The sequence below is a fragment of the Amphibalanus amphitrite genome, unplaced genomic scaffold (assembly GCF_019059575.1).
Source record: "Amphibalanus amphitrite isolate SeventyFive unplaced genomic scaffold, NRLGWU_Aamphi_draft 000255F_arrow, whole genome shotgun sequence".
NCBI lineage: Eukaryota > Metazoa > Arthropoda > Thecostraca > Balanomorpha > Balanidae > Amphibalanus > Amphibalanus amphitrite.
Genome location: NW_024881750.1, coordinates 545 through 26,966, shown reverse-complemented (window position 1 = coordinate 26,966; position 26,422 = coordinate 545). Strand labels below are relative to the sequence as shown.

The 26,422-nt window shown below is 59.0% G+C and overlaps 1 protein-coding gene across 2 annotated transcripts in view; it reads right to left on the bottom strand.

The window, feature by feature from the left end:
- LOC122386552 (nuclear receptor subfamily 2 group F member 1-B-like) overlaps positions 1–26,119 on the bottom strand; it is a 28,998-nt gene extending 2,879 nt beyond the window's left edge. The window contains exons 1-4 of one of the 2 annotated variants that reach the window (XM_043375839.1): positions 25,542–26,119; positions 22,263–22,412; positions 20,673–20,690; positions 10,671–11,207 (exon numbers count right to left, since the gene is read on the bottom strand). In XM_043375839.1, the coding sequence (XP_043231774.1) occupies positions 10,671–11,207; positions 20,673–20,690; positions 22,263–22,412; positions 25,542–25,848 (1,012 nt within the window). In that variant the 5' untranslated portion in view covers positions 25,849–26,119. The remainder of the gene's footprint in view (positions 1–10,670; positions 11,208–20,672; positions 20,691–22,262; positions 22,413–25,541) is intronic. The other variant, XM_043375840.1, reaches the window with a different exon arrangement.
- Positions 26,120–26,422: the final 303 nt, after the last annotated feature.

The window sequence follows — 26,422 nt, the reverse complement described above, 5'->3', positions numbered from 1 at the left end:
CGGCCCGGCCGCGGCGCTCGGCGAGTCTGCAGCGGCGCCCGGCTGACCCCAGCCACCTGACCCCTGCCCTCCCCACCGAGCACCCCTTCACAACAGGTGCGGTGGCACGAGCCGGCGACAAGTGCGGCGGTCCCACCACCTGTCCGAGGGGAGGGGGGGGGGGGGGGGGGGCGCCGAGCGGACTGGACCCCAGTCATTAGCGGGGAGCGCGGCCGGGCGGCAGCGTCAAGGCTATCTGAAGGAGCTGATTGGTGACCAGTGACCACCAACGCCGTGTGAAGTGTGATGTGTAAGTGTGTGTGTGTGCGGGGGGGAGCTGCTCCCGGTCCCCCAACCCTGGTGTCGGCCTCGTCTGACCGCAGTCGGTCCATCACGACGCTCGGCGGCCGGCCCGACCGGCCGAGAGCGGCCGGCCGATCGCGCTCCAAGGCCCAGCCGGCCGTAAACTCGGCACTCAACCTTTGTCTGGCCCGGTGCGCCCCTGGCCGGCAGACGGAGACGGAGAGACGGCAGACGAAGACGGAGACGGGCCACTCCTACAGTCGCCGCCCCCGAGCGGCCGCGCTCTCTCCAAACATAATGGTCCGGTTCGAGGGCCATTGTGGTTTATAGACTGGCAGCGATGCGGTCACTTGACTCCCGAGTCCCAGGCCCACCCTCCACTACCCAACTCCCTATAGTCTCCAGCTCCAGTGTCGGTCTTTTCTCGCACCGAGCTAAGGTCAACACCCGTCCCGTGTCCGAGCGTCTGCCCTAGAATGGAGCCCATGGGTCACCGACACTACCCTACAATCCACACGGCCTTCTCTGGCCCGCCTCCCCCGAAATCAGCCGTCTGCGGCGCATCCTGGCGGAGCGGCCGCCCGCCCCCGGTGCGTCCCTCTGCGGATCGTGAGAGCATTCCAGCGCGCCGCGCCGGTGGTGGGGCTATTAGTCGGGCCGCGTCTGCTCGTTACCACTGTCCAGGAATGTAACAGCCGGCCGCCGCGGCCGCCGCCCACCGGTGGCCGGCGTTTGACCCGGAGGTCACCGGACCGGTACCAGAACAGGCGGCCAGTCGGGTCATACCGGTGCTCGATCCGGGATAGCTTCCCATCGCGATGGGGGCCTCACCGTTTACTGGACAGAGGGAGTACTCGACCCTCCATCGTCTCTGTCCAGTCAGCCGGTCGCTCAGCATCCAGCGGCGCCGAGCGGCTGCCGGTGGCGGGACCGCGCGTCTCCCGCTGACCGGCGCCCAATTAGAGCCGACCGGCGCCGCCCCTGTGACCCTGCCCATTACTCCCTCTGACCCTCGGCGAGCAGCGGCCAACAAACAGCGCCGGCGGCACCAGTAGCCGCCGCGGCAGCACGGCGCGTGCTCAGAATGGGCCGCCCGTGCTGGCCCGGCGCCCTGACCCCTGTACCTTTCACCGGAGCAGCGGTACCGGCCGCCCCGGGCCGGTCGGCCCGCTGACCCCTGGCTGGTAGCCAGCCGCTGCCGGCCACCGGCCACAGCTGCAGTGACCGCACAATGTATTCCCGGAGCATCATTAAGTGCCACTCCGGCATGTAATAGAACGCGAGGGGTATGGACGTGGCCATTGAAATTCGGTCGTTTGCAATTCAAACGCGTCCAGAACGGTTACGGGCCGGCGGGAGGTGTTGCCTCTCGCCAAAAACACTGGCGGACGCGCGGGTCGGCGAAGCGGTTCCGTCTTCACATCGACTCTCCTCGGACGGCGCATCAATCGGACGGCTTTTTTTGTGGCCTGCCGGGCAGATGAGCGGCCGCGGCAGGAGTGGGCTGCCCGGCTCGACCCGGCGGGTCACGGGGCCGGCGCGCTGCTCCGGCCGGCGCATACCGATGACGGAGTGGCGGGGACACGGCGGGGACACGGCGCCGGCCACTGACCACGTGTCGCCGGCCGGCGCCGGACGTGTCCCGCCGGCGGCCACCGGCGTCCGCGGCCGCCGGCGGGCTACCTGACCAGACCGCGGCGTCACGGACACCGCCCGGCGCCGGGCCATCCATCTTATAGCCGCTCTCAATGCGGCTACCGGCCGGCCGGCAGCGCGCCGGATTCGGGCGTATTTCACTCGCTATTTCACCCTTTGTTGGGACGACCGCGTAAATCATTTCAAGCCGAGGTGAAAAATGATCATAGTAAAAAGGTTAACAGAGTGGAAGCGCTAACAGTGGACCGGAGGACGCGGCGTCGAGTTGACTGCCCCTTTTGTGCCAAAAGCGCTGATACAAGCACCGCGGTGGCTTTTTACGCGCGCGTAAATCAGAGCCGAGTGCGGCGTGGGGCCGATCTATCGACTGACGCGGCGGCAGACGGCCGCCAGCTTATGCAAACCATCTGCGCGGCGAGTGTCAGCGGCCAGCGGGGTGCGACAGCGTCCCCGTCCCTCCCCGCGGCAAAATACGCCGGACCGAGGAGAGGGGACCGACCGCTGGCCGGCCAGCGAGCGAGCTCCGGCGCCGCCGCGAGCGCTCCGTCAGATCGGACCAAACGCCGCTGAGGGTCCGGCATACCGCGATGCGGCATCCGTTTACGAGCCACGCTCCGCCGCCAAATAGCAGACAAAACAATGGACAGCGGCGCACACGGGCCGTTTCCAGCGGCGGCTCGCGGGCAGAAGCTGGGCCGGCCGGGCGGCCGCGCCGGGCCGGGCGGGCGGACCGACGGACCGGCGCGGCGGGCGGCACCAGCCGTTCAGAGGCCGTGACCCGGCCGTGAGACAGGCGTGTTTCGCGGCGACATCTGAGAAACGACGACGCCACCGCGCTGCCGGTGGGCCCATCGAGCGACACGAGTTTCTCACGGCCCGCGACGCCGCCACCTCAGGTGACCTTGCATTTTTTCAGGCTATCAGAGGCCAGCGGCATGAGATGGTGCCACGACCGCGCGGCGGCCCGTGTCCGACGGGAGGGGCGGGGAGGACCCCCTACCGCCGACCGACGGTCGACGGCAGCACCCCCGCCCAGCCGCCTTCATGCTCGGTGACTTCTCATGCGGCCATTGTCGGCGTGCAGGATGGGCCCGGGGTGGCGTCCCCTCGCGACAGCTCTCATCGGCGCAGCATCCGCCCGGGCCGCCGCCGACAGTCAGTCGCGTCCGATGGGGCCGCCGCAGACAATCGCCGCTGGGCTCTCCCGACGACGGGAGACGACGTGTCCTTCTAGCTCAGCCCGACCCGACTCAGTCCGAATGCAGTCGGAGTGTCACCGTGTCACTGGCCGTATTCCAATGCATTTAGTTTTGTTGTCCAGACGTGTTTCATTTGACCGCGCCGCCTCCGCCGGTCACAGAGTGGCAGCGGCAGGTCAGCGAACTGACTAATAATAACCACGGGTCACCGACGAGCCGTGAACACTGGGCACTGGTCAGTGGTCACTTAGAATCCGCCACCACCGGCCGACTGCTCGTCTCCCCACCCTCCGTCCGTCTCAGTTTCCCCCGTCCCCCTGCCGTCTCCGTCTCTCCGTCGAGGGCGGCGGAGGGGTCCTTCGCCGCCACCGAGGGGCGCCACTCACCGTCGGCAATCGGTCTCCAGCACCGCGCAACTGCCAGCGGCAAATGAGTTTTTCAATCAGGCCGCGGGCCGGCGGCCTAATCAAAAGTGACCGCACGGCGGGCCGGCCGGCCGCGGGGAGACGGATCATTGGGGGACGGCGCTGATCACGGGCCCCGCGCCGCAATAAGGCGGTCGTGAGTGGCCAGATTAGCCGTACGTGAGCGTCCTGCCGAGGGTGGGCCACTGCCATTGATATTCTGCCGCCATTGTTTCGGTATTGTTGCGGGGGACATCCAGGGGGAGCTAGTTATTGAATCAGGGCCGCGCGGGGAGCGCTCGGGGGCGCAAAATGGTCCGCGGCTGGACGGTGGCGGCCGGCGGCGGCGGCGGGGTATTGATCGGCTGGCCGCGGCCGACCTTTGATTGGTGCCGCCGCCGCCGGCGCGCAGTGGACAATGGTGGACAGCGGTGGCCAGTGGTCAGTTGGCACACCGTGATGGCCGCCACGGCCGGCCGGACCGACCACTGGCCACTGACACTCCCGCCCGCCGCCGGCGCCACCAGAAGCACACTCTGACCCCCCGCGCGGCCGGGATTAGCCCAGAGCACAGCCGTGTTGGATCAACCGAGCCACGACCGGATCTGGGATCATCGACAAAAAAGACCGATCAGCTAATTCCTTGTCGGTTGGCCGACGAAAAGCCGCATTACATATTCATGGCCTAATCGAATGAGTGGATCGCATTCAATTGGGGGCCGTGCTCGGCGTATGGGGCGGCAGTGAGCCGAGCGCTGATGGCTGGGGCGGGGCGGGCCGACGGCGGGCGGGCCGGCCGCCTGTCACTGACGCGTCTCGCCGTGCCGAGCGGTGGGAAGTACCCGCTCCGTCGTGACGCAGTGTGTGACACAGGGCGGTGACGTCACGGGTCACAGGTCACCGCCGGGAACAGTCTTCGCCCGGTGATAGCTCCAGGGTTGAGGGTAGCCTCGTGGCGAGACTCATCCCAACGGCAGTCTTGAATGAACCCGACGGACATGAGGACAGAGTTCATGATATTTCCACGAGTGCCTGCCGGGCTCAGTCATGATCGTTCTCTCTGCTACCGGTTGACAGAGAACACCGTGCCAGCGCACGTTTCCTTACACCATCATCGGATGTTCAGCCCGAACCGATCAGCTTTCGTGACAGAAACATGAATGGTCGAGCAGGAGAACACGCAAAAGGCTATCCTACCCGTCCACTGGCATGTGTGGGTTCACGAGCGCTGAACCGTCGCTCACGGCGGACCAGCGCTCACGGCAGAAATCGAGCGGTCCCGACCGGACCAGACTCGGACCAAACCGGACCGGTGGTGCCGACCGACGCCGCTCCGAGTGGCTGTCCGTCGCCGCCTTATCGGCACGGATCGCATGTCGCCAGGAAAACTGGATCGCATCGCGCGCGGAAAACCATCGCTGCACGGACACCGAGGGCGCGGACGGCACGGCACGGCGCGGACCGACATGACACGGAATGTGTCAACACGGCACGGCACGGGCGGAGACGACACGGAATGTGCCGCGTTCACGGGTGGACGGAGCGCCGGGGACGGAGCGCCCGGCGACTGTTATCAAATTATGATTGAAGGTCACGAGAATGTTCCCAATGGCTCCACTGAATTACCATCCGGTCGTGGATCAGCGGTCAGCGGTTGAGTTCCACGGTCAGCGGTCAGCGGTCAGTGGTCGAGTTCGACGGTCAGCGGTCAGCGTGGTAAGTGGGATTGAAGGGACCTCGGCAGCGGTCGCCTGCGTCGCCCAGCGGCACGCCAGAGGTGACGACCGACCAACAAAGACGGACGTGCCCCGGGCCGACCGATCGGTCACGTGACGGTCACCGGCCGCCATCGATTCACACCTGAAAAATGTACCATTTTGTTCACCGTCGTCGCACACAAAGAGTGGCCTGCGGGCGGCGCATGACTCGAGTTTTTACCGACGACCTGCCGGCCGGGCGGACGGGTCGCCGCCGCCCCGGCTCGCCGGTATAAAGATCCCCCGAGCGGCCAGATAACCCCGCGCCGCTTGCATGTCCCGAAGCACGTCGTTTTTGCCCCGTTTGAGACGTCCGCGGCAAAAACGTCGCAGTTGGTTGCAGCGGGCGGCCGGCGGGTCAGGTGGGCGGCGCGCCGCTCGAATGGCGAGATGCTCCTCCGTCGAACCGTGAACAGCCCAAACGGCTTGGACCGTTCCGGGCGGGGGCGGCGGCCGGGGCCGGGCGAGGGCGAAGGCCGAGGGCAGCCACTCTGGCCAGCTCAGCACCCCAACACCATCAACGTCGTCCCGGGGTGGCGCGAGGAGCACTCGGACAGCGTGTCGCCGCCGTCGGGGCGCCGCTAATTCGTGCTAATCGTCGCCGCCGCTGGCGTCCGCGCGGCCGGCGAGCGGCGGGGGACGGCGGGGAGCGCGCGGCCGGCCACTGACGGATGGCCGACGGCCAGCCCTTTGGTAGTGCGCCGGTAACGAGCCGACGATGAGGCCCGCCGGTAACGACGCGGCCATTTAACGGCGGCCATTAGCGGCCGTCGGCCTGATGGATCGGCGGCCGGTCAGCCGTCGGTCCGCACCGGCGACCACCCGAGCCATCGGGGACACGAGAACCGATATCCGGTGCGCGACGGTGACCGATATCATCCCTCCGAGCTCCACCCGTTCGCCACCAGCCTACCCTCCGCTGCCGAGCCTCTCATTTGCTCCGACCCCGTCCACTACCCGTCTGACCCCAACTGGCCGTGACCCCTACCGTCCGCGGCGACCCGACCCACCGATCGGCCCCTGCATCGTACTCTCGTTGGCATGCATGTAGCGTCGCCCGTCGCTGTCATGTCGTCATCATTGTGTACTGTATGACCAGACTTGCCGCCGTGTCGCGCGGACCACCTCTACTTGCTTGACGGAGAGGTACAGCATGAGTAGCAGTCGTACTCGTAACCGGACTAAACGGGACTCCGGCACTCTCGGGACTCGGGCACTCCGAGATTGCCCACAGAGAGAGAACCAGGCACATCGCACAGGGCTGGGTGTCCCCGTGCTGCGCATGTTATCCCCGACGAGGAATGACTGTGTCCTGTGCTGTGACGTAATGCGTTGCCTTGCACGTCAAGTTCCACCTGGTCCTTGCCCGCGCCAATGAACGATTTTTCACGAAGTCGTCCATTGGTTGCCGTGTGGCCGTGCGTGTACATATATGCTTCATACACATGTCCCGCGCGGTCCATCGAGTGTGCTCAGCGGTGCTCTATGGTGTGCTCCATGTGCTCGCGGGTGTTCCGACCCGTCGTGCCGCTTCTGGTGATCGATGCGCGGCCACGCTGCCGCGATCAAGGCGATAGCATCGGCTCGGGACCGAGGCCATCCGCGGCGGCCACCGGGCGGTGAAACGCGGCGCCGCCGGCTCCCCGGATCGAGCGATTACACAGAAACAAAAGGCCGAAAATTAGGGAGCCGGCTGCCGGCGTGACCCGGGTCAGGCGCGCCGCGTCGTCGGCCCGGTTATAAATCGGGCGCGTGTGGGGCGGCCGGCGCTCCGGCGGTGACCTCGATGGCTGACCCCGCCGCCCTCCCGCCGCCGCCGCCGCCGCCGCCGCCGGTCCTGCCCAGTGAGAGGCCCACGGTGTCGAGAGAATGGAGAGTTATGGAGCGAAGGAGGCGAGAAAACGATAACGGTACTGAATGGCGTCGGAAAAGGGCGGTGTCTAGGTATTTTATCGACACTGGTCAGATCTGGAACCACCCACAAACAAACTAGACGATAGGGAACTCTGCTCGGTTGTGATCAGCAATTTGTTGGGACTGCACCCTCGGCAGTCGGCTGCTTCTCTCCCAGCAACACCAAGGAGCGGAGTGGCCCGTCTCGAGGGCAGTTGGACGGTGTGACCCGATCATAAATCGCTCCGAGCTCCAATCAGATCGAGTCGGCGCCCGGCCACCGTGCACAGCACAGTGAATCGTGCAGAGTGCACCGTGCACGAGCCGGCGGTGAGCGTCTATCGGTGCTCCTTTCGCCAGCCGTCCACCGTGACCTGGTGGCCGCCGGGTCAAGGTCGGGCCAACGGGTCTCGTCCCGCGCCGGCCGAGCGCCGAGCGCCGACGCCGGCACTGATAGCGGGCACTGCAGGCGATGTGCTGAGCACGGAGCATTGATCAGCGCCCACAGCACAGGCTCAGGTCATAGAGTGCAGCACATAGGTCAACAGAGGGTTCCAGAGAAGAGGCCACCGAGAAGAGTAGTTAGCAATAAACTCCTGCCAAAAGGTCACTGACGAGAGATTCCCAGTCAGAGATTCTGCCGGCGCGTGCCGCCCTGTCTCAGAGCAGCGCGGGCGGGGGCGGGGGCGGGGGCGGCTGACCGGTCCGGACCGGGAAGGTCAGCCGGCAGCCGATGCTCGGACGGTCGGACGGCCGGTCGACACGCCACACCGGTCCGGCCGGGCCGCTCCTCCGCCCGCCCGCCGCCGCGGACCGTTTTTGCACCGTCGCGCCGCAATCACAACAAGGTCGTAATGGCGCTCAGTCAGGTGCGGCGTCGGCCGACCGACCGACTGCTCGGCTCGCTCGCAGGTGGTCAATAGAAGCGCGCTGGGGTGAACCGGTCAGCCACGGACAGCGGCGCGACAAGGCGACAACACGCCACTCGGTTAATGGAGTCGCTCGACAACTACACGAGCTGTAGCCACCGGGATACACCGTTGTTTATGCGAGTGGGTGGTCGGGGAGGTGGGAAGGGGGAAGCTAACTGTAATTTCTGGTTTAGTGCAGAGTGTGGAACGATTCACAGCTTGAGAGCTAAATTTGCAGACAGCTCTTGAGTTTCAGGCTTTCAGTGCGTCCCCGTAGATCTCGGATCTCGGCATGTCCCTTAGAACTGATGTCCAGCGGTCCCGACACTCCTGATTGACCCAAATGAGTGCTGACAATCTCAGCCATCTCTGGGTGGCTCTTGTTTCCATCGGGTCTCGATAGGGTTCTCTGGGTCCCGCAAGGTCAGCAAGGGTTCCGAGGAGGTCCCGCTGGGTTTCGTCAGGTCCGAAGTGTCCCGACAGGTCTCACAGGTTTCGTCACGCCCCTCAAGGTCCTAGCAGGTCCCCGCAGGGTCCCAGTAGGTCCCGCGGGGTCCTTTTTAGGTCCCACAGGGTCTCGGTAGGTATCGGCGGTGGCCCTCCGTTCGCCGGCGGGGAGGGCGTGGACCGGGGAGCGTCGAGGCCGACCCGCCGCACGCTCAGCGCCGCTCATCACGCGAGGAGAGGAGCGCAACGACGCGGCCGCCGCCGGACACAGCGAGCTCAGCGCCGAGGAATGCCAAAACCCGCCGGGGGCGCCCCCGAGGCGACGGCACCCACCCGCTGACAGGGCCAGACCCCAACGGACACACAGGCACCCGCTGACACGGACTAACTTACTGACACAGACCGTCATAGACTTAACGTCATAGATGCGAAATATGGACAAAGACGCACACGGGCATACAACACACAGGCATGCACACATGCAAACACTCACAAACGGCGACAACACACACATTCTGTTAGACACATACGTTAGACAGACAGACGGACTTATGCAGCGGGAGTCCGAAGGTGCCCTTTCGGCCGTCCTCTGGCGCCGAAGCGATAGGGTCGGGAGGGCCGGGAGGGTCGGCGGTGGCCCGCGGTGCCTCGTGACCTTCTGGCTCTGGCCGTCTAATTACGGCCGGCCTGCAGCGCGGCGTCTGCCGGCGGGCGTCACGACCGAGCTGACCGGGAGGCGGCGCGGGCCGCGGCACCTCCGCCGCGCCAGTCAGGGGAGGGAGCCCAGGGGAGGGGGCGCACAGCGGGGGCAGGCTGCAGGGGTCCAGACAGCATAGCGAGGCAGACAGTGAGGACCAGACAGCAGGGTCCAGACAGCGGGGTCCAGACAGCGAGGTCCTGATAGCGGGCCCAGACATTGGGAGCCAGATAGCGAGGTTCCAGTCCGTGCCGAGCAGCTTGCACTGTTCATTAGCTGTTCATTAAGAGTTACGCAACATCAGAAGAGTCTCGCATATGATAGACAGACCGACAGATTTAGAATCCATCCAAATCTAGTCCTCGCTGACTTCAGTGCGGAGTTGGAAGATGATGAAATTATAACCACCAGTCACCTTTTCGGTTTTCGTCATAATACGCATGGCTGTTTTGCCTAGTTGCGCGGCCCGTCTTCCGTAGCTTGTTTTGGGTTATTATGACTGGTTGTTCGTGCGGCTGAGCAGGGTTCCCACCCGTCTCGTCAGCGCCATCGCCAGCTGCTGTTTTTGTGGCGCAGCTCAGTTCGACTGAACACGGAATTCGTGAGCCAGCAGCCGCGCACCTTCCATGGCAGAGCCATCTCGGCCGGCGACCGAGGCCCAGTGTCACTGTCATCTCCGAGGCCAAGGCGCAACGGATCAGTGGCGCGGCAGATCAGGTCTGCTCGCCGGCCGACCTGCCCCGCCTTGGAGGCCGGGGTCGGCCGATCGGTAGGTCGCATCAGATCACCGGGCCGTGATGCAACCGCGGCTCGTTCGTGAACAGGCCTCTCCGGGGGTCCGGCCCGTGGCCTAGTTCCTGCCGTGATCCCCCGCCCGATAGGCCACATTAGCGAGGATGGCGCTCCGCCTTCCAGCCGAGCGTGCAGCCACGATCGGTAGGTCGGCCTGCACTGCTCGCCGGGCGTGTTACACGGCGCCGGCGTGCCGGCGACTCACCGCTATACTCTCGGACAGTGATCCCAGGCCCATTAGCGAGGGTGTTAGGTCCACACTGGGGTGGGGCCGGCGGCCGGGCGTGACTGGCCGGACTGGGGTCCCCTAGGCTGGACCTGTGACTCGGCTGGACCTGTGAACACTGACCCCGCCTATCGGTCTGTCGCTCATCAGTGGACCCACGATATCTGAGAACACGGGATTCCCCAAATCTTTGGCTTTGTAGAATGTCATTACTCAGCACTGGTTGAATTTCGAGTTCTCAGTCCCTAGACTACAGATCAGGATCAAAGGTTTGATCAGGATCATTGAGCGATGTCCAGACTACAGACCCCTTCCCCTGAGACGTCACCATGACCTGGCCCATCCCTCATACCCACCGTGACCCGTGACCCCAACGCTAACACCCTCCTTCACGGCCATCACTCACCTGTCGTATAGAGCACGATGGCCTTCATGCAGCTGTACTCGGCGCTGTCACAGCGCAGCTGTTTCAGCCGCTCGCACTCCTCCTGGAACATGCGGATGACGTCCATGAAGGCCATGACGCGTTCGGCGGCCATCGGGCTCGGGTGGAGGCCGGCGGCGGCCAGCAGCGAGGCGGCGTGCAGCGGCATGCTGCACTGGCTGGCGTTCAGCACGAACAGCTCGCTCCAGACGAAGCGCAGGAGGGCCACCTGGTCCTGCAGCTGCAGCTCGGGGAAGAAGGGGATGGAGCGCGCCCACTGGACGGCGCTGAAGAGGATGCGCGCCGCCAGCTCGCAGATGGTCTCGATGACCATGGTGCCGCCCGGCTGCAGGCACTGGTTGTAGTGGGACGGCGGGTAGGGCTCGGCGCGTAGCAGCAGGCTGATGTAGGACGAGTAGCCAGACAAGTAGCCGTGGCCGTTGAGCGCGTCACCGTTGGCGAAGAACTGGCCGGGCACGATACCGTGCTGTGGTACCGGTATCCGGCCGCGCTGTACCGCTGCAACGGAAGGAGAAGAGGTCAGACGGGTCAGACCAGGTTATACGGGTCACAATGGGTCACACTAGGTCAGTTTGGTTCGTACAGGCTCAGACTGGGTCAAATGGGGTCAAAAAGAACAAAAAATGGTCAGACTGGGCCACACAGTTTCAGGCCGTTTCACAGGTTTAAATACCTAAATGTGGGTAAACCGGTTACTTAATTTCCACTCCACTCCTTAGCCTAATCATAACAAAGTCCCTGCAGTAGCATTGTGCAATGCATGCCATTTAAAATAGACTGTTAGCAAAGGCAGACGAACTACTTGAGTTATTATCTGCTTGCTACGGAGAAGCTAATACTACTTAGCAGCAGTCAGAGGTATCACTAAACGGCCGAGATAAGCCGCCACTCAGCGAGGCCACCTCCAACAATCCAGGTCGGCCCGGCTTAGCCGCATAGTAATCGAGCGAGGAGCGCTTGTTTGGTCTGGGAATGTCGAATACTCGCGACTACAGCTGTAACGTGACGACCATCACCTGACCATTGCTATCTCAGCTCCCACCCATTGGCCCAGATCAGACTCAGCTGGGGTCAGTGTGACGCTCCAGGACCCGTCTGGAAGGGCCGGGACAGGACGCTGACCCCCGGTCGCTGTCCGGCGCCCCCATCCGAGACCTGAGCCTGCGGCGTAGGTATGCGCTGTGACCAGCTCAGCAGCGCAGGATGGGCTACATGAGACCACCCGCCGCTCAGCAGTCTCATCAGTCTCAGCAGCAGGAGCTGTCTGTTGTGTCTGCTGGCGCGGCCGTCCCGGTCAGCGCCCCGACCAGAACTGCTCGGCGTCTGACCTCGCCGCCGTCCTGTCCAGGACCGCCCCGACATCGCCGGCAGGTAGCCGTGTTGACACAGACTGCACTCGATCCAACAGCGTTACGCACGTATGGAGCGTCGCCAACCTTCGTGAGATCAGGCTTTCAAACTCATCTGTTTGTCACCAGGCGGCTGGCGAGCCGGGTCAGAGGCCGGTACGAACGAGCTTGAGCCGTGCCTGGTCCCAAGTGGTCCTACCCGAGCGGGGCTTGATCAGCTGGCTCACGTGTATGGCATTGTTCCGGCCACCGCGATTTCGTAGAGCAGCGGTTACTTTGAGGGTAAAAAGGTGTGTAACCAGCTCTAATTCGTCAAAACGACAAGCGACAAGACATGAACTGCTGCTTCCATGGATGCCGTCTGTCGAGTAACAGCTGGCTGAGAACAGATGTTCAATGTTCATAACGAAGGGCCATTGCCGGCACATCCTAAATCTCACTCGACGGCTCATAACCAGCCGATGCTGATTGTCTCGGCAGTTGTAAGACCATCCGGAAATGCCGGACTAATGAGAGGAAACGAACGCGCGCGTGGCCTCTGGCCGCCGGGGCCAGGCGCCGAAATGGGCTGGCTCACTGCGCAGGCGGCGGCTGTCGGATCACGGCTCGCGGCCGCCGCGGCGGAGAAGCCACTGGAGATTCACAGGGCCTGGGCAATTGTCGAGCCGATGGGAGGAGGCCTCGGCAGCCGTGAGAGACAGCCGACCTCGGCGTCTGGTGACGTCAGGGATGTTTGTGAGCCGCTCCGGGTCCGGGAGGTGCGGCGGGGGGCGGCACGAGCACGGCGTACACGGCCGTCAGACCCCTCCGGAGCGCCCCGGGCAGCGGAGACGCGCAACATGAGGCGGGCGCACGCACAGGTGTCAAGGCAGCGAGAGCCAGACGAGCCAACTGAATGATCCCCGATACCCATCAATCAGTGTCTGTAAGTAAGAAGCCTACAACGATCCCCGGAAAATATATTTGAGAGGCGTTCCGGCCGACCACAGAGCCAGTCCAGCCCATGGGAAAAAGGGAGACCTGTGTTTTATTTTGCCAGCGTCACCCAAAGCCAACTGTGGCTGCATGACCAGGTCACTGACCAGTGACCACGTCGTCTCGGTGCCCAACTCGGCTGACCCAGCAGCGCCGGCGACCTTTGCCCCGCGCTGCTGTCCCCTAGTCACCGTCGGATCGTCACCTGACCTGTCCTGGCGATCACGCTGCAGAGCGGCACGTGACAGGCCACCCGCCCTCCCTCCGACTCGGGTGACGCCGCCCCGAGCCCGAGATCAGCAAAAAGCAGATAACCTCTGGGCAGATGTCGCCCGCCGGGCGGCCGGCGGCCTCCCGATGGTCTTAGGTGGCGGTCCTGTCGCTGGCCGCCCCCGCCCCCGCCCCCGCCCTGTCGCTGAGTGGATCCCCTTGCAGAGCACACCGGTCCACTCTCAGCCCGGCTGCAGCCGAGAAACGCGTGCCCAAGCAGGATGGTATGCTGTCCAGTGTCCAGTGTCCATTCCAGTGTCCGCCCGCTCAGCACCGCTTGGTATAACTATAACTGAACGAATGGCGTAATCTCGCCGAACGAGCGAGCGAGTAATCTTCCGCTGTCTACAGTGCCCCACGGAAGATCTGTTTGCGACTCACTGTCCCTCAAGGAAACTGCGCTTATTGGTCAGGTGAGATTCTACCCCCATCAGGACAAGATTAGTTTGACCCACACGGACCATCAAGACCAGTCCAGCCCAGACTGGACCATCAGGACGGTGCGCCGGCAGCGCGGACCCGGGCCGCGGTCCGGCTATGGGCGTGGCGGGGCGGGCCGGAGTCGTCCGTTGACCCGGAACACCTGTCTGCGGCGGCGCTCTGGCGACAGACGCCTGACGACCCGGCCATATGTCGCGCGCGCGAGCCGAGCGACGCCATCTGCCGCGCTCGGCGCTCACGCGCTTGATTACCATTCGGCCGGCCGGGTCGGCGGACGGTGGGATCCGCTCCGGCGCGGTGACGGCCGGCACCTCCCCCGTCCTCCCGCCGACCCGCTAACCGCACTCGTTTGTTACGACGGCCGTCGCGGCGTGTCGCGGCTCCGAGGATGGCTCCAATGGATTGCCCATCACTTTCTCTGGTGGCGGTGATAATTACGTAGGGTTAATTAGGTGGCTCAGAGCGGCAGGCCGCTTACCCAAACCTGCGCGTGCTGCCGTCCCCGCAGCTGATAAAATCGGTCGTCTTTATCGGCTAACAGGTGCCATTGTGGCGTCCGGGCCGCGTCACAATTGCACTCGTTTGGCGGCGAGCTGCGTGCCAGACCGCCGGATCACCTCCGCGCCGCAGCCCCGACTAGCCGCACCAAGGAATGCGAGACGCGGTGACGCGCCGGCATTGTGCCCAGGGTCAGCGCTCCTCCCGCGGCCAACTGGGTGGCTCCTGTGAGACCACTCTCTCTGTATCTCAAAGGACCGACATCAGTGTTCGCCACGGGCCGGGCCAGCCCAACGGGCCATGGGCCGGGCTGGGCTACGGGCTGGGCCGGGCCCCCAAATATCATTAGTTAACGGGCTATGGACGGGCCGGGCCAAGAGCTTTGTGGACTATGGGTTTTGCGACTAATGTCAATTTAAGAAAATTTGGAAACTGATGCAAACAAAACCCACTGGGAAAATACTAAAACTAAACCAAATTTAAGCAATGTGAAAGAAAACCTACTTCATATTGAATTTTGGGAATCTTGAGAATTATCCAATATCACATCATGTCACACATAGGAGGGTTTTCATAAAAATTCCACAACCAAAAAGATCAGAGAATCTCTAGCATCATTAGTTTGTTAATAAAAGTTAAAATGTAGTTATCAGAATAACTTACTTAGCACTACAACTCCAAAAACTAAGAAGCCACTCAACAATGATGGGCTACAGGGCTACATTAAGTTTAACACTTATATATGGCGATAGTGAGACAATTCCAACACAGTCTTTTTTCCTTCACCGACGGCTTTTTAACGAACAGAACCTTAAAAGGATACTCACGAATCACACTGTAAGTAACGAGGAATTCTACAGAGTATTTCGCGATGAAAGCTTCCTTAAATGTCCATAAATTTGTCAAAATAAATCACAACAACAATCCATCCACTTCTCAACAAAATTTCCCATCATGGCGCTATGCAAGCGCTATGTTTATGTGGCGGCATCTATAGGTGGTAGTATACACCAAGATTACTTTACTACTCGTATACACAGCAGTATATCAAATAAATACGTTTTTTAAGTTAGTATCAAGCTAAAAAACAAAATGCAACAAATAGAAAATAAAACCTAGATCACGAAGTCTGAAAACTCGAACGAAAAACAAAATAAGAACTTGATTATATATGTTTTATTATACAATTGGTCAGAATCGCTACCTGCCGCAGCTGCGACAATCAAGAAGTGTTCGCTCATTTTCAATTGATGATGATGATGCGTAAAAGTCGCAAAAGTACCCAATGACATTTCAAACTTACCATATTTTCTGTTTACGCTGCTAGCGATATCCATATCTTGAAAAGAGCCTAACATAAAATAGCAAGGAAAGCAGCAGATAGTTGTCCACAGAGATTCGGTTGACACGTGGGCATGAATTGAAAATAGATTAAATCAGTTTTGCTGATAAATGGATGGATTTTCTCTTTTTTGGAAGACAGTGCTAAAGCTAGTGTCACCTATTCTGTATGCTTTCTCAGGCTTTTGATATTGCAGCATCAATGGAGTGAATTTAACAGCAAGGTCAATCCCAGACATGAGACAGATTCATCAATTCCCATAAGTCAAGCTTTTTTTCTGCTGGTAAGTGCTGGGAAGTAAAGAGTAAGTTGCAAATACTTCCTTCAAGTATGCATTAGAGTCACCAATTATGCATGATAATGTTCACACACATCAGCTTGCAAGATAACTTTACTCATAGAATGTGGTTAATATAATCATGTTAACTTTTTATAGGTGTGTAATCATGACCTAATTGACTAAGGTGCTTGCTGTTGCTGTTAACATTTGTGCCATAGGTACTTGAAATGATTATATTCATTGAAAAGAAGGGAGTCATGATTGTCATGTTAATATTCATGCAATTTGAATTGTTCTCAAAATAGTGTAATCAATCATGCTTATTATAGCAATAGACTAAGACAATAACTAGATTGCTATTTTTGACGGGCCGGGCCGGGCTGGGCTTGGACATTTTGCCAAGAGCGGGCTACGGGCTGGGCCGGGCTCTGAACCCATGGGCCCGGGCCGGGCTGGGCTGGGGATTTTGGGGCCCGTGGCGAACACTGACCGACATCCGTATATCTTCTCAGATGGCTGAGTACGAGTGATTTCCACGACCTATATTGACAATATCGCCGCATTTCTGGTCGCCGCTCGGGTGTACCGCGTTGTCGCATCACACCTGCCCTAAGGTCAGAGGGCGCGTCTCCGAAGCTCGAGCCGGCTCGGCTGGCGTGAGGCGCGGGCGAGGGGAGTTTAACAAGATTAGAGCCGGATAGGCGGAGGGGATCCGGTCGCTACACCTCGGCTATCGCAATTAGACGATACTCCTGATGAGCCGGAGATATATTCTCAGGAAGGGCGGAAAGGACGCGACCAGACGCACGCGCCGCCCGACGACTGTGGGGCGGGGCGGGGGTGGGGGGCGGAGGCCCGTCTGAGGCAGCCGTCCGACCGGCGCTGGCGGCTCACCGCCGACCGGCCGCCATGAGAACCAGCGCGAATTAATGAATGTTTGGCCGGCGGCCGCGGCGGCCGCTCGGACGATCGGTTCCCACGCCGGTCGCGGAAGGTTACGCCACTTTAGTGCCGGCCGCCGCTAGCTAATGGCCGTTATTACCGAGCCAATTTGGAAATATTCCGGCTGGCGTCTGCAGGGTGGCTCCCCTGTTCAGGTGCGGCCGCCGCGTGGCGCGTCTCGGCAGAGTTATAGAGTCTCGGGCAGGAGAGACACCCGCACCGGTCGTAAGCCGCACCAGAACGGTGCTGAGCTGCTCCTAATGTCTTCGCTGCCTTGATGGCAGGTTTTAGCCGAGTCGGTCAGCTGGCGTGGGTCGACCTGCGCCGTGAAGCGGCCGTCCGGGGGGCGGGGCGGGCGGACGGGAGGGAGGGGAGGGGGAGGGATGCCCGCTCGGTCGGCGGTCTGTTAGCCGCCCATCAGCCGTCTGTCGGCCTGTCTCGGCCGACAAACGCGCACCGTTCGACGATACGGGCCCGTACGGGTCGCGGCGTTCCTCAGAGGTCACACGAGGTCAGCGGTGCGGGTCCCAGGAGCACCGCTTACTGTCTACGTGCCCACAATCTGTTTAAATTACTTCATTGAGTAGCCTGCAGGATTGACGAGCAGGATTGCAGGATTGTCTGGTGGGTAGGTATGTGTGCCACCGAGCCAATCAGACAAGTAAAGGTGAATGGTATGAGATCACCACTCTCACAACCTTGACTTTTATCTGCGATTGAATCGATATGCTAACAATACTTTCCATTTATGATAATTATTACCTCACCGGGTACCCCGTCACTATAATAGTGAAGATGTTAATTTTTCACTTTTTCGAACATCTAGTCACTTATATTACTAATAATAGCCATAAATGCTGGTCAGCTGGTTGAGCCGCCGATCCACGTAGGCGTCTGTTGACTCGACTGACCGACAGGACAGCTTACCGTCGCACCTAAGCCGATCAGAGTCGCGACCTCGACATTAACGCTAAGACGGGGGCATATCGCTACAAACCGGCTCGCTCATCCTCCGAGAACAGGTTTTCAGAAAAAAAGGTGCACAGAAGCCCGATGTGTCAAGGCGAGTGTTTTGTGCGGCACAAGGCCGTGTGCCTCCTCCCCCACTAAATGACCGGTAGGGGAGGGGGCGAGGGAGGGCTGACCGTTACTGGGGTGTCCGACTTTTAAGTCGCTGACAGGCGACTGAACAGACGGATGGACCGGCGACCGCCTAACACCTGGCGTGTAAGGCCACCGGGATTCTGTCTAAGCGAGGCTGGACGGATCAGTGAGCGGAATGCGTTATCCACCTGTCTCTCTGACTCTGAAAATCCAGGGATAGTTTAGGGTGGACCGATGCGCCCGACATAGCACACCGCCTCCGGCCCCAGTCCCCTGACCGACTGATCGGTCGGTCCCCGGTCGCTTCACCGAGTCATGACAGAGTGTTTCGGTCATGACAGGCCGTCGGCTCAGCCCGGCCGTTCTGTCGCCGTCACCAACCGATCCGACTTTGCCACCGCAAAACGGGCGCCGTCCCCCGGGCCGCTCCCCTCGGGGAGAGAGCCGTCTTTGTCCGTGCCCCGCGGCGCCCCTGCGGCCGCGCGCCGCGCCTGTTTTATTGAATGGATGGGGGGAAGTGCCCGACGTGCCGGGCGGGGCCGCTGTCGGGCGCGACGCGCGACACGACACGCCGCGACGCAAATAAACGGCGGAGCGTCGCGTGGCCGTCGCTCCGGGCGGTCCGACGGCGGCGACACGTCGCAGCTGCCCCTGCGACGGCGCGCATACTGCGCCGTCGGGTCCGGTGTCCCCGGCGTCACCGCGCCGGGCCGGCCACCCGCCGCCGGCGCAGACAGACAGACATACCGGCGCGGCGGCGCCCCTGCTCGCCACCCTCCATCCGGCGGCGCCACGACGACCCTCCCGCGGCGGCGGAGGACAGCCGTCGGTCGCCATTCGTCGCGTTCGACAGCGGTGGGAAACCGGTCACCGCCGCCCCGGCTCCGGTTCGCTCATTTGTAGCATTCGAACGCCGGTCGCCGACACGACCATATTTCTCACGGAGCGGCCGCCGGTTAAATATGACAACAGGTATTCGGCGTCATTAATAACTGCCCGAGGGTGACGGAGCGCGTGGGATGGTGTCGGACCGTACGGAGCCGATCTGGGGCGCCTCAGCCAGCCGGCGCGGCGGTGGGAAGGCGACCTAACATCGACACAGCTCGGCACCTGATTCTGAATCACGGCCAGCGCCCGGCGGCGGCCCTCATCGCCAGACACCGCTGACACCCGCCCGATCCAGCCCGTTGCTCAGACAGGCCACCCCTCGGCCGAGGGCGCCCTCCTGAGTCAGTCGCCGGCGGGCCCGGCCGGCCGGGTGGGTATGTAAGGTGGCATGTTGAGTGGTCATCAGGGCGGTGGGTTCCCACGCCGGCCGACGCCGGATGTCGGCGCGGCCGCGATCAGCCCTGCAGGCCACCTGCATAGCGCCGGCGGCCACTGCAGCGGCCGGCGCATGGCAGCGCATCCGGCCCCGGCGGACCGGGCCTCACCGGGGCACAGGAAGCTCGGTCAGAGGGCGCCCGTGGCCAGACCAGACAGTAGGCGCCCCTCATCAGTCATCAAACCAGACAGGAGGCGCCTCTCACCACATGCGGCGAGGAGGCGCCCTGACCATTGCAGCCAGAAGGTGTCCCTAGTCAGACCAGGCAGAAGACGCCGCTCATCAAACCAGACAGAAGACGCCCTTCGCCAGACCAGGCAGACAGGGCCCTCAGCAGAACTGCTCACCAGACCGAGCCAGACAGGCGACCCAGTCCAGACCAGACAGACGTCTCCCGGCGCTGTCTGTCATCCCGAGCCCGTCAGTCTAACCAGGTTCAGCGCCCGTGGCCAGTCAGCTCATACAAGACTCGCTGATCTCATCACTTACGGTCCCTTCGAACAGAGCTGCTATCGGGAAACAAGTGCTGACTGGCGCAGACAATGTCAAAAAATTAATAATGATTAGTGTAAACAGCCGACAGCGACGTAGTTTTTTAACTCAGACCGGTGATTCATCACATCAACTAGAGAAAAAGTTGGACAGCTTGGGGGCAACAGCGCATTATTAATACCGCAATCATACTTTGAGCTAGACATGTGCACGGATCTGAGACAGCCAATCACGAAAATCGAGCTGATCATTAGATTGGCAGTCTTCAAGCATGCAATTATGGTGGAAAACATGGCTAATAGAAGCCTCTCAACGATCCAACTATTTTGCATGCCTTCAGAGTTTACAGTTCTGAGAAAAACGACAAAGATCCATCTCGGATCCATAATCCTGGCTCATGGATCCGAGATGGATCTTTGTCGTTTTTCTCAGAACTGTAAACTCTGAAGGCATGCAAAATAGTTGGATCGTTGAGAGGCTTCTATTAGCCATGTTTTCCACCATAATTGCATGCTTGAAGACTGCCAATCTAATGACCAGCTCGATTTTCGTGATTGGTTGTCTCAGATCCGTGCACATGTCTGCTTTGAGCCGTACCCCGCCCAGCCCGTTCGTTTTCCCGCGTGCACGGGTGCGCGTTGATCGCACATGGTTGCAGGAAACAGTCGGTCATCAGCGTGGCCGGATCGTCCCAGCCAGACAGCTGCGTGGGGCGGCAGCGGCCCCGCTCAGTGATTTTCCGGGCCATTGTTGGCCGAGATCTCGAGAAGATCTACCCGCTCGCCTAATCCCATTTTTGTCACATAACAATGCACTGAAGAGGCACGAAGAATAAGAATTGTGTGATAATCTAGCAGCTCGCACCATTTAACGGATAAGCTTTGACACAAAAATCTAGTTCCGTGAAGGAGCCCCGCAAGAATGTTAATGAAAATTTGTCACTTACAAACATAGTCCAATCGTCCTGAAAGGAAACAGAACGCGGTATAAGAAGGATTACTTAACCACAGGTGCACTTATCCACAAGACCATGTGACCCACTTTAAATAATTCATGATAATGAGTATACACTTGTATGCAGGGTTGTGCTTGACTCATGAGTCGAGTCAGAGATTTGACTCAACTCTGACTCAGATGAGTCAGGTTTGAGTCGAGTCGGATAAAATGTTGAGCTGTTGAGTTGAGTCAGAGTTGAGTCAGACAAAAATATTAAGGTGTTGAGTTGAGTCAGGGTTGAGTCAGTAAAATAACTTTTGACATTGAGTTGAGTCAAAAACACTAAGGAACACGAGTCAGCCGACTCATCTTTCTAGAAACAATCTAAATAAGCTTTTCATTCTCCCCCCGCTTAACAACCTAGGCCTGGCCCGGCTGCCGGATTTTTTTTTCACCCCCCCCCCGCTCAACAACTTTTTTATCTGAGTCAATTTTGAGTCAACACACTTGACTCAACAAAAAATTTGAGTCAAGTTTGAGTCAACTCATATTTTCATTGAGCCGCTTGAGTCATGAGTCGAGTCAAGGGAAAAAATCAGCTCCTTGTTTGAGTCAGAGTTGAGTCAGGGCTTTCTGAAGTTGAATGATGAGTCGAGTCGGCAAATTTTTTTTGAGTCGAGCACAACCCTGCTTGTATGATGCCATTGGCATTCATGGCATAGCACCCATTGAATATAAGCGCAACGGAAAACGACAGAATGTCACAAGTATGGTAAATGATAGGACATTCTTTTAATAGGAAAGATGCGTGCCTGTTCATCATTCTATGGGCACCCACGATGCATAGCATAAAGCGAGTTCGTTTTCAGCAAATAGGGCTGAGTCGTGCGCACGTTTTCGACTTCGTCAGAAGCTTTGGCCAGCAAGCTACCTATGCAATCGATAGATTGCTTAGCTATGGTCCGCTAGTCGGTTAGCTATGTTCGGTTTGATGGCGCTGCTGGGAGTTGGCAAGCTAAATACGCTACAACATAATCTTAATACATCGCAGTTATTCCAGGGACCTTCAATCAACCAATCTGACTTCCCATCCCCAAACTCCAAGTGGCCTCCTCCGACTCATCATTCCCCAGCCTGGTCCCCGGCAGAAGGTGATAGGGGCTCAAGAACGGCTGGACCGCGGCGTAACAGGCGGCTAATTTTTACGGCCAGTCGCAGTCAGTGACCGGCTAGGAAAGTCATAATCTACGTTCAGGGCCAGGGACCCCAAACCGCAGTCCCCCCGCGGTGGGGAAGGGGCGCGACGACGCGGCTTAGTCCACCCCCACCTGTCCTTGCTCGACCCATGACGGCGTTTTTAATCCCTTCTCTCCAGCTGAGGCGCATTTTTGTGTGATGAATGCAAGAACCTCTTACCACCCCCGATCTTAAGAAGCAGTCAAGGTTCATGTGAGAGTCAAGCATAGAGCATCGCGCAGTGAATCTTACCTACAAACACCGTTAACGTAACAAAGTTCGCTTCAAATGCTATCAATGTAAGCACCAACCAGGCAGGACCCTTTTGACAAAGCATGCTTCCAACCAGCCATTGCGAACTCACCTTCTTTCCTCATGCCAACTTTGAGACATTTTCGTAGTCGACAGAACTGGCACTGATTTCTGTGATGTGTATCAATGGGGCAGTTTCGATTGCCTCTACACGCGTACGTCAAGTTCTTTCGTACGCTTCTTTTGAAGAAACTCTTGCAACCTGCAGGGCAGAGAGACGGCGGTTAGTTTCGGGCAAAAGTATGCACCCAAGCACTGATTTCGCTGAGCTGAAACAGCATAGTTAGAGGCACCGGCGTTTGTCTCGGTTTGACTGACTCCCAACACAGCAACAAACAGTCACAGACCTGAACGTGCTGAACGAACGTGGCGTGAAGGTGCTGCACGAACAACCTAGAATGAAACAAGCAACCTTTCCATATCAGTAAAATCGCTTGCTGTTCGATCAACGCAGTATGGCAAACCAATAAGACAAAAGAAAACAATTAATTGTTATATACAAGTGCAATATAAATTTACCTTTCCATATTTGATTATAAATACAATTCGAACATAAATCATACGTCACTATCAGTTACATTCATACGTAAGTATTAGTTTGAATTAACTTTTATATCACTGTATTATGTTCCTAATCCAAAGAGGTTTTGATACAATTTTATTAAAGACACCAAATGACATACTCTTATGGGCTAGTCAGGGAAGATGCCATATAGATAGGTTGCAGAGACCGATTAGCTCCGAACAACCCATCGGACAGATTACGAATATTCCTAAATTTCAGCACACATGTAAACTGTAGCCCAGGGCAATGTGGACAATCATTACCAGGGCATGGGACATTACATGACTGCCTTGACCGACGTTCTAACGGCGAAAGGTGCGTTTCAGGGCCGAAAGCGCCGCACATACAAAGTGCGCACACATATTCCACATTCACCTCATTGAGGATCTCCCGGCCCGCGGCACGGCCCGAACATGACCCGCTAGTCCGTGGCTGACCCGCCCCGGCACGCCGCGACGGTTTACGATGAAAGGGCACGCTAAGCGTGTGCGACCAAGCGGCGAGCTTCAAATGAGCAGCAAATTAAATGGTAATTAAGGCGATTTCTTTAATCGGCGCGTTTACGGTGAATGCGAGCCGTGGCGACGGCTGAATGGTAATTCGGTGCCGTGTCAGCCGCGGTGCGGCGCCGGGAACGAGCAGTCTCGCCTCCAGTCTGTTGGACCGGTCTGGTCCGTATCGCACCCTGGACCGACCATGCATCCGTGTCACTCGGTATAACCCGATTCGCGTTATACTCTGGTCCGCTTCGAGTCCTTGCTCCATGGTTATATTCCGGTCTGTTTCAAGCCCCTATACCGTGTAACATATTCCCTAGACCGTTTTAAACATTGACACTGTTTAAAAACACGCTGTATGCCCTCGGCCCGTTTCAAACTGGGCATGGTCCTAGTCGGTGTTATATCACGACCTGTTTGGCCCGCGGGCCGCGTCCGGGTAAGCACCGGCGAATCGCGACGCGACGCCACGGCGACTTCACGAAAAAAGTGCACGACTGAGTGTGGCTGTGAAAAATACGCTGTCGCCCGTGAGGCAAGAACTAAGCGGCCTTGGCAAATGAAGAACCTGTCTGCCTACACCGGGAGGGCACATATGTATTTACTCGGGCAGCGCGCCGGCCGGTGGACAACGGGAACGGAATTATGGCATGGTCTGCTAACCGATCCGTTTTTGCTGTGGGCTTCTGTATGGGGAAGGAAGGTGAACTAGCGTAACAAACATACGATAAGAATGGGCCAACAGCCTTCACATTGACGGTGCAAACACTGCAAAACTAACCCTTGAATAAAGCAACAACAAAAAAATAATTTGTTTATATCTGGATTTACCAGACCTGTTATTTTTAAATTGAGATGGACGACACAAACACAACGCTGACAATCTATGTCTTACAGATCTAATTCGACATGGGGCCATTGGGAACGAAGCGCCTTGATTCGAGAAGCAGCAAAAATAAAATGCGCGCGTTGCCATATTTACCCATACCGCATCACGCATGTGACGGTACATTTTTATTAGCATCGAATGCACGCACGCGTTAACGTTTTGCAGCCGCGCGACCGTCTGTTTCGTCCATACATCAATGTTGAACTACCGGAAATTATGGGAGCTACAATGACAAGTGTAGCCGTATTTACTTACAAGTTGCATCAGTATGGTTAAAGTTAAAATATGTTAAACTGACAGAAAAAAAAAGTTCAACTAAAAATATGAACGAAAGAAGGTAAAAAAATAAAATGCCAGATTTTCGGCCAATGCAACTTTTCACTTCACTTTCTTTCCAAATGCTTTGGCATTTTTACAGTTTTACTAAGCCTCATTTACACCGATAATGCATTTGGATTATTGTAATTTTGTACATAAGGTGCATTCCTTTACACATATAAGGTGAACTTACCAAACGTCAATTCACGGATAACTTACGCTGACTTTCTACTTTAAGAAACATTTAATTACATCAATATAAAAAGGCTATGATCGGATTGAATTCAGTAAAGGAATGCACGCAAACACAATTGTAGCGCCCAATTTTGTTTCTGCTCCGTTTTCATTTTTTAGTAGGTATGGCGAGTGCATTTTCCTCGCACGTCATTATTTATCAATCCACACAAAATAAAACTGCGCTGGCGCCGCGCTTGACACTCATACTGCAAATCAACTTTCGCGGACAGCATTCAGAGTAAAGTTCTGTGCAGATGAACTGGCCGCGGAATTTAAAATAATCTACGCATAAGCGTTTTAGTAAAGCATCTGACGCAGACTACGGCCGCCGGCCGGCCGGGGACCACCCACTCGGCCGAGATCGCTGCGCCAGACAGCGGCGACCCCTCCGGTCAGCCGGCCGGGCCGAGACGGGCCGGCCGCCGCGGCCCGGGGCTATCGCACTGCCTGTCCGCGGCCCGGCCCTCCGCCCGCACAATGGCCAGGATGACTGTGTTGCAGCCGGCCCGGGGCGGCGGGCCCGCGGGTCGGCCAGCAACACACGTCCCCGGACCGGCGGGCGATGGGTCCGGACGGGGCGGCCATCGGCCGGCCGGCACGACCTCGCCGCTGACCATCGGGCGGCGAGCGGCGCGGCACCGCGATTACTTGCAGAACCGGTGCTGGACGCCGGCCGGCCGGCCCGGTGACGCTATTTGGGACCTGACCTTCTGCGGTGGCCAGCGCCGAATCCTGATGAGGATTCGCGATAGATATCAGCACAAAAACCGGCCAAGCCGGCTGGCCAGCAAAAATCCGTTTAGAAAGGGAACTCGACTAGCTTACCTTCGCACGTGAATTGTCCGTAGTGTTTACCGCTGGACTTGTCACCACAAACGGAGCACTCGATGTTCTGACCGTCCTTGGACGGACTGTTGGGATCTTGACTCTGAGTAGGCGTCTGCGTGGGGGTTAACTGTTCTTGTGAGTGATTGTTGGGGGTGGTGGGCGTCAGCGACAGTTCACGCGACACCGGGGTCACAGAGAGGTCACGGGTCAGGTCGTCCGTAGTCGGTGCCAACGGGGCGGGCTGCTGAGACGGGTCTCGCCACCCCGAGCTCGGAATGACCAAAGCCATGTTTGAATCGACCATGGGTCGCCGACGGTGCTGGGTCGCGCTCGCGTGGGCCGGCCCGGCCGCGCCGTTCAGTCACTACCACCACCGACCACCGGAGCGCTGCGCTCGCCTCACTCGCCGCTGCTCGACTAGCGCCGCGCGCCCGCCCGTCCCGGAGCCGACCCTCACCGCGGCCGCACCGCCGTGCATCTGATGGACTTGCCACAACACCGGCTGAACCTTGACACCGACTGCCCGTTACCATGACGACCGCTACCATATTTGGCGGGCGCATGGCAGGGAGGTTACGTGCGTCGAGCCCCGAGGCGAGGGGCATGACTGCGGAGCGAGATACTGGCCGCTGATTGGCTGCGGCAAACATCTATTACCGTCAACATATTGTCTGCCGCGCGCCGACGAACGCTTTGGCCGGGTTTTATGTTGGCGTTCCGTAGTGGAGCGGTGGGCAGCTTCGCCGCGTCTTATGCTTCGGGGTCACTCGATGTACAAGTGGAGGGTTACCGATCTGTGCATGACGGGACCTCTGAAGACATCATAAAACCCGCGCCGCCAATAATACGACCTCCTAAGAGGGGTGGCCGTCGGGCGC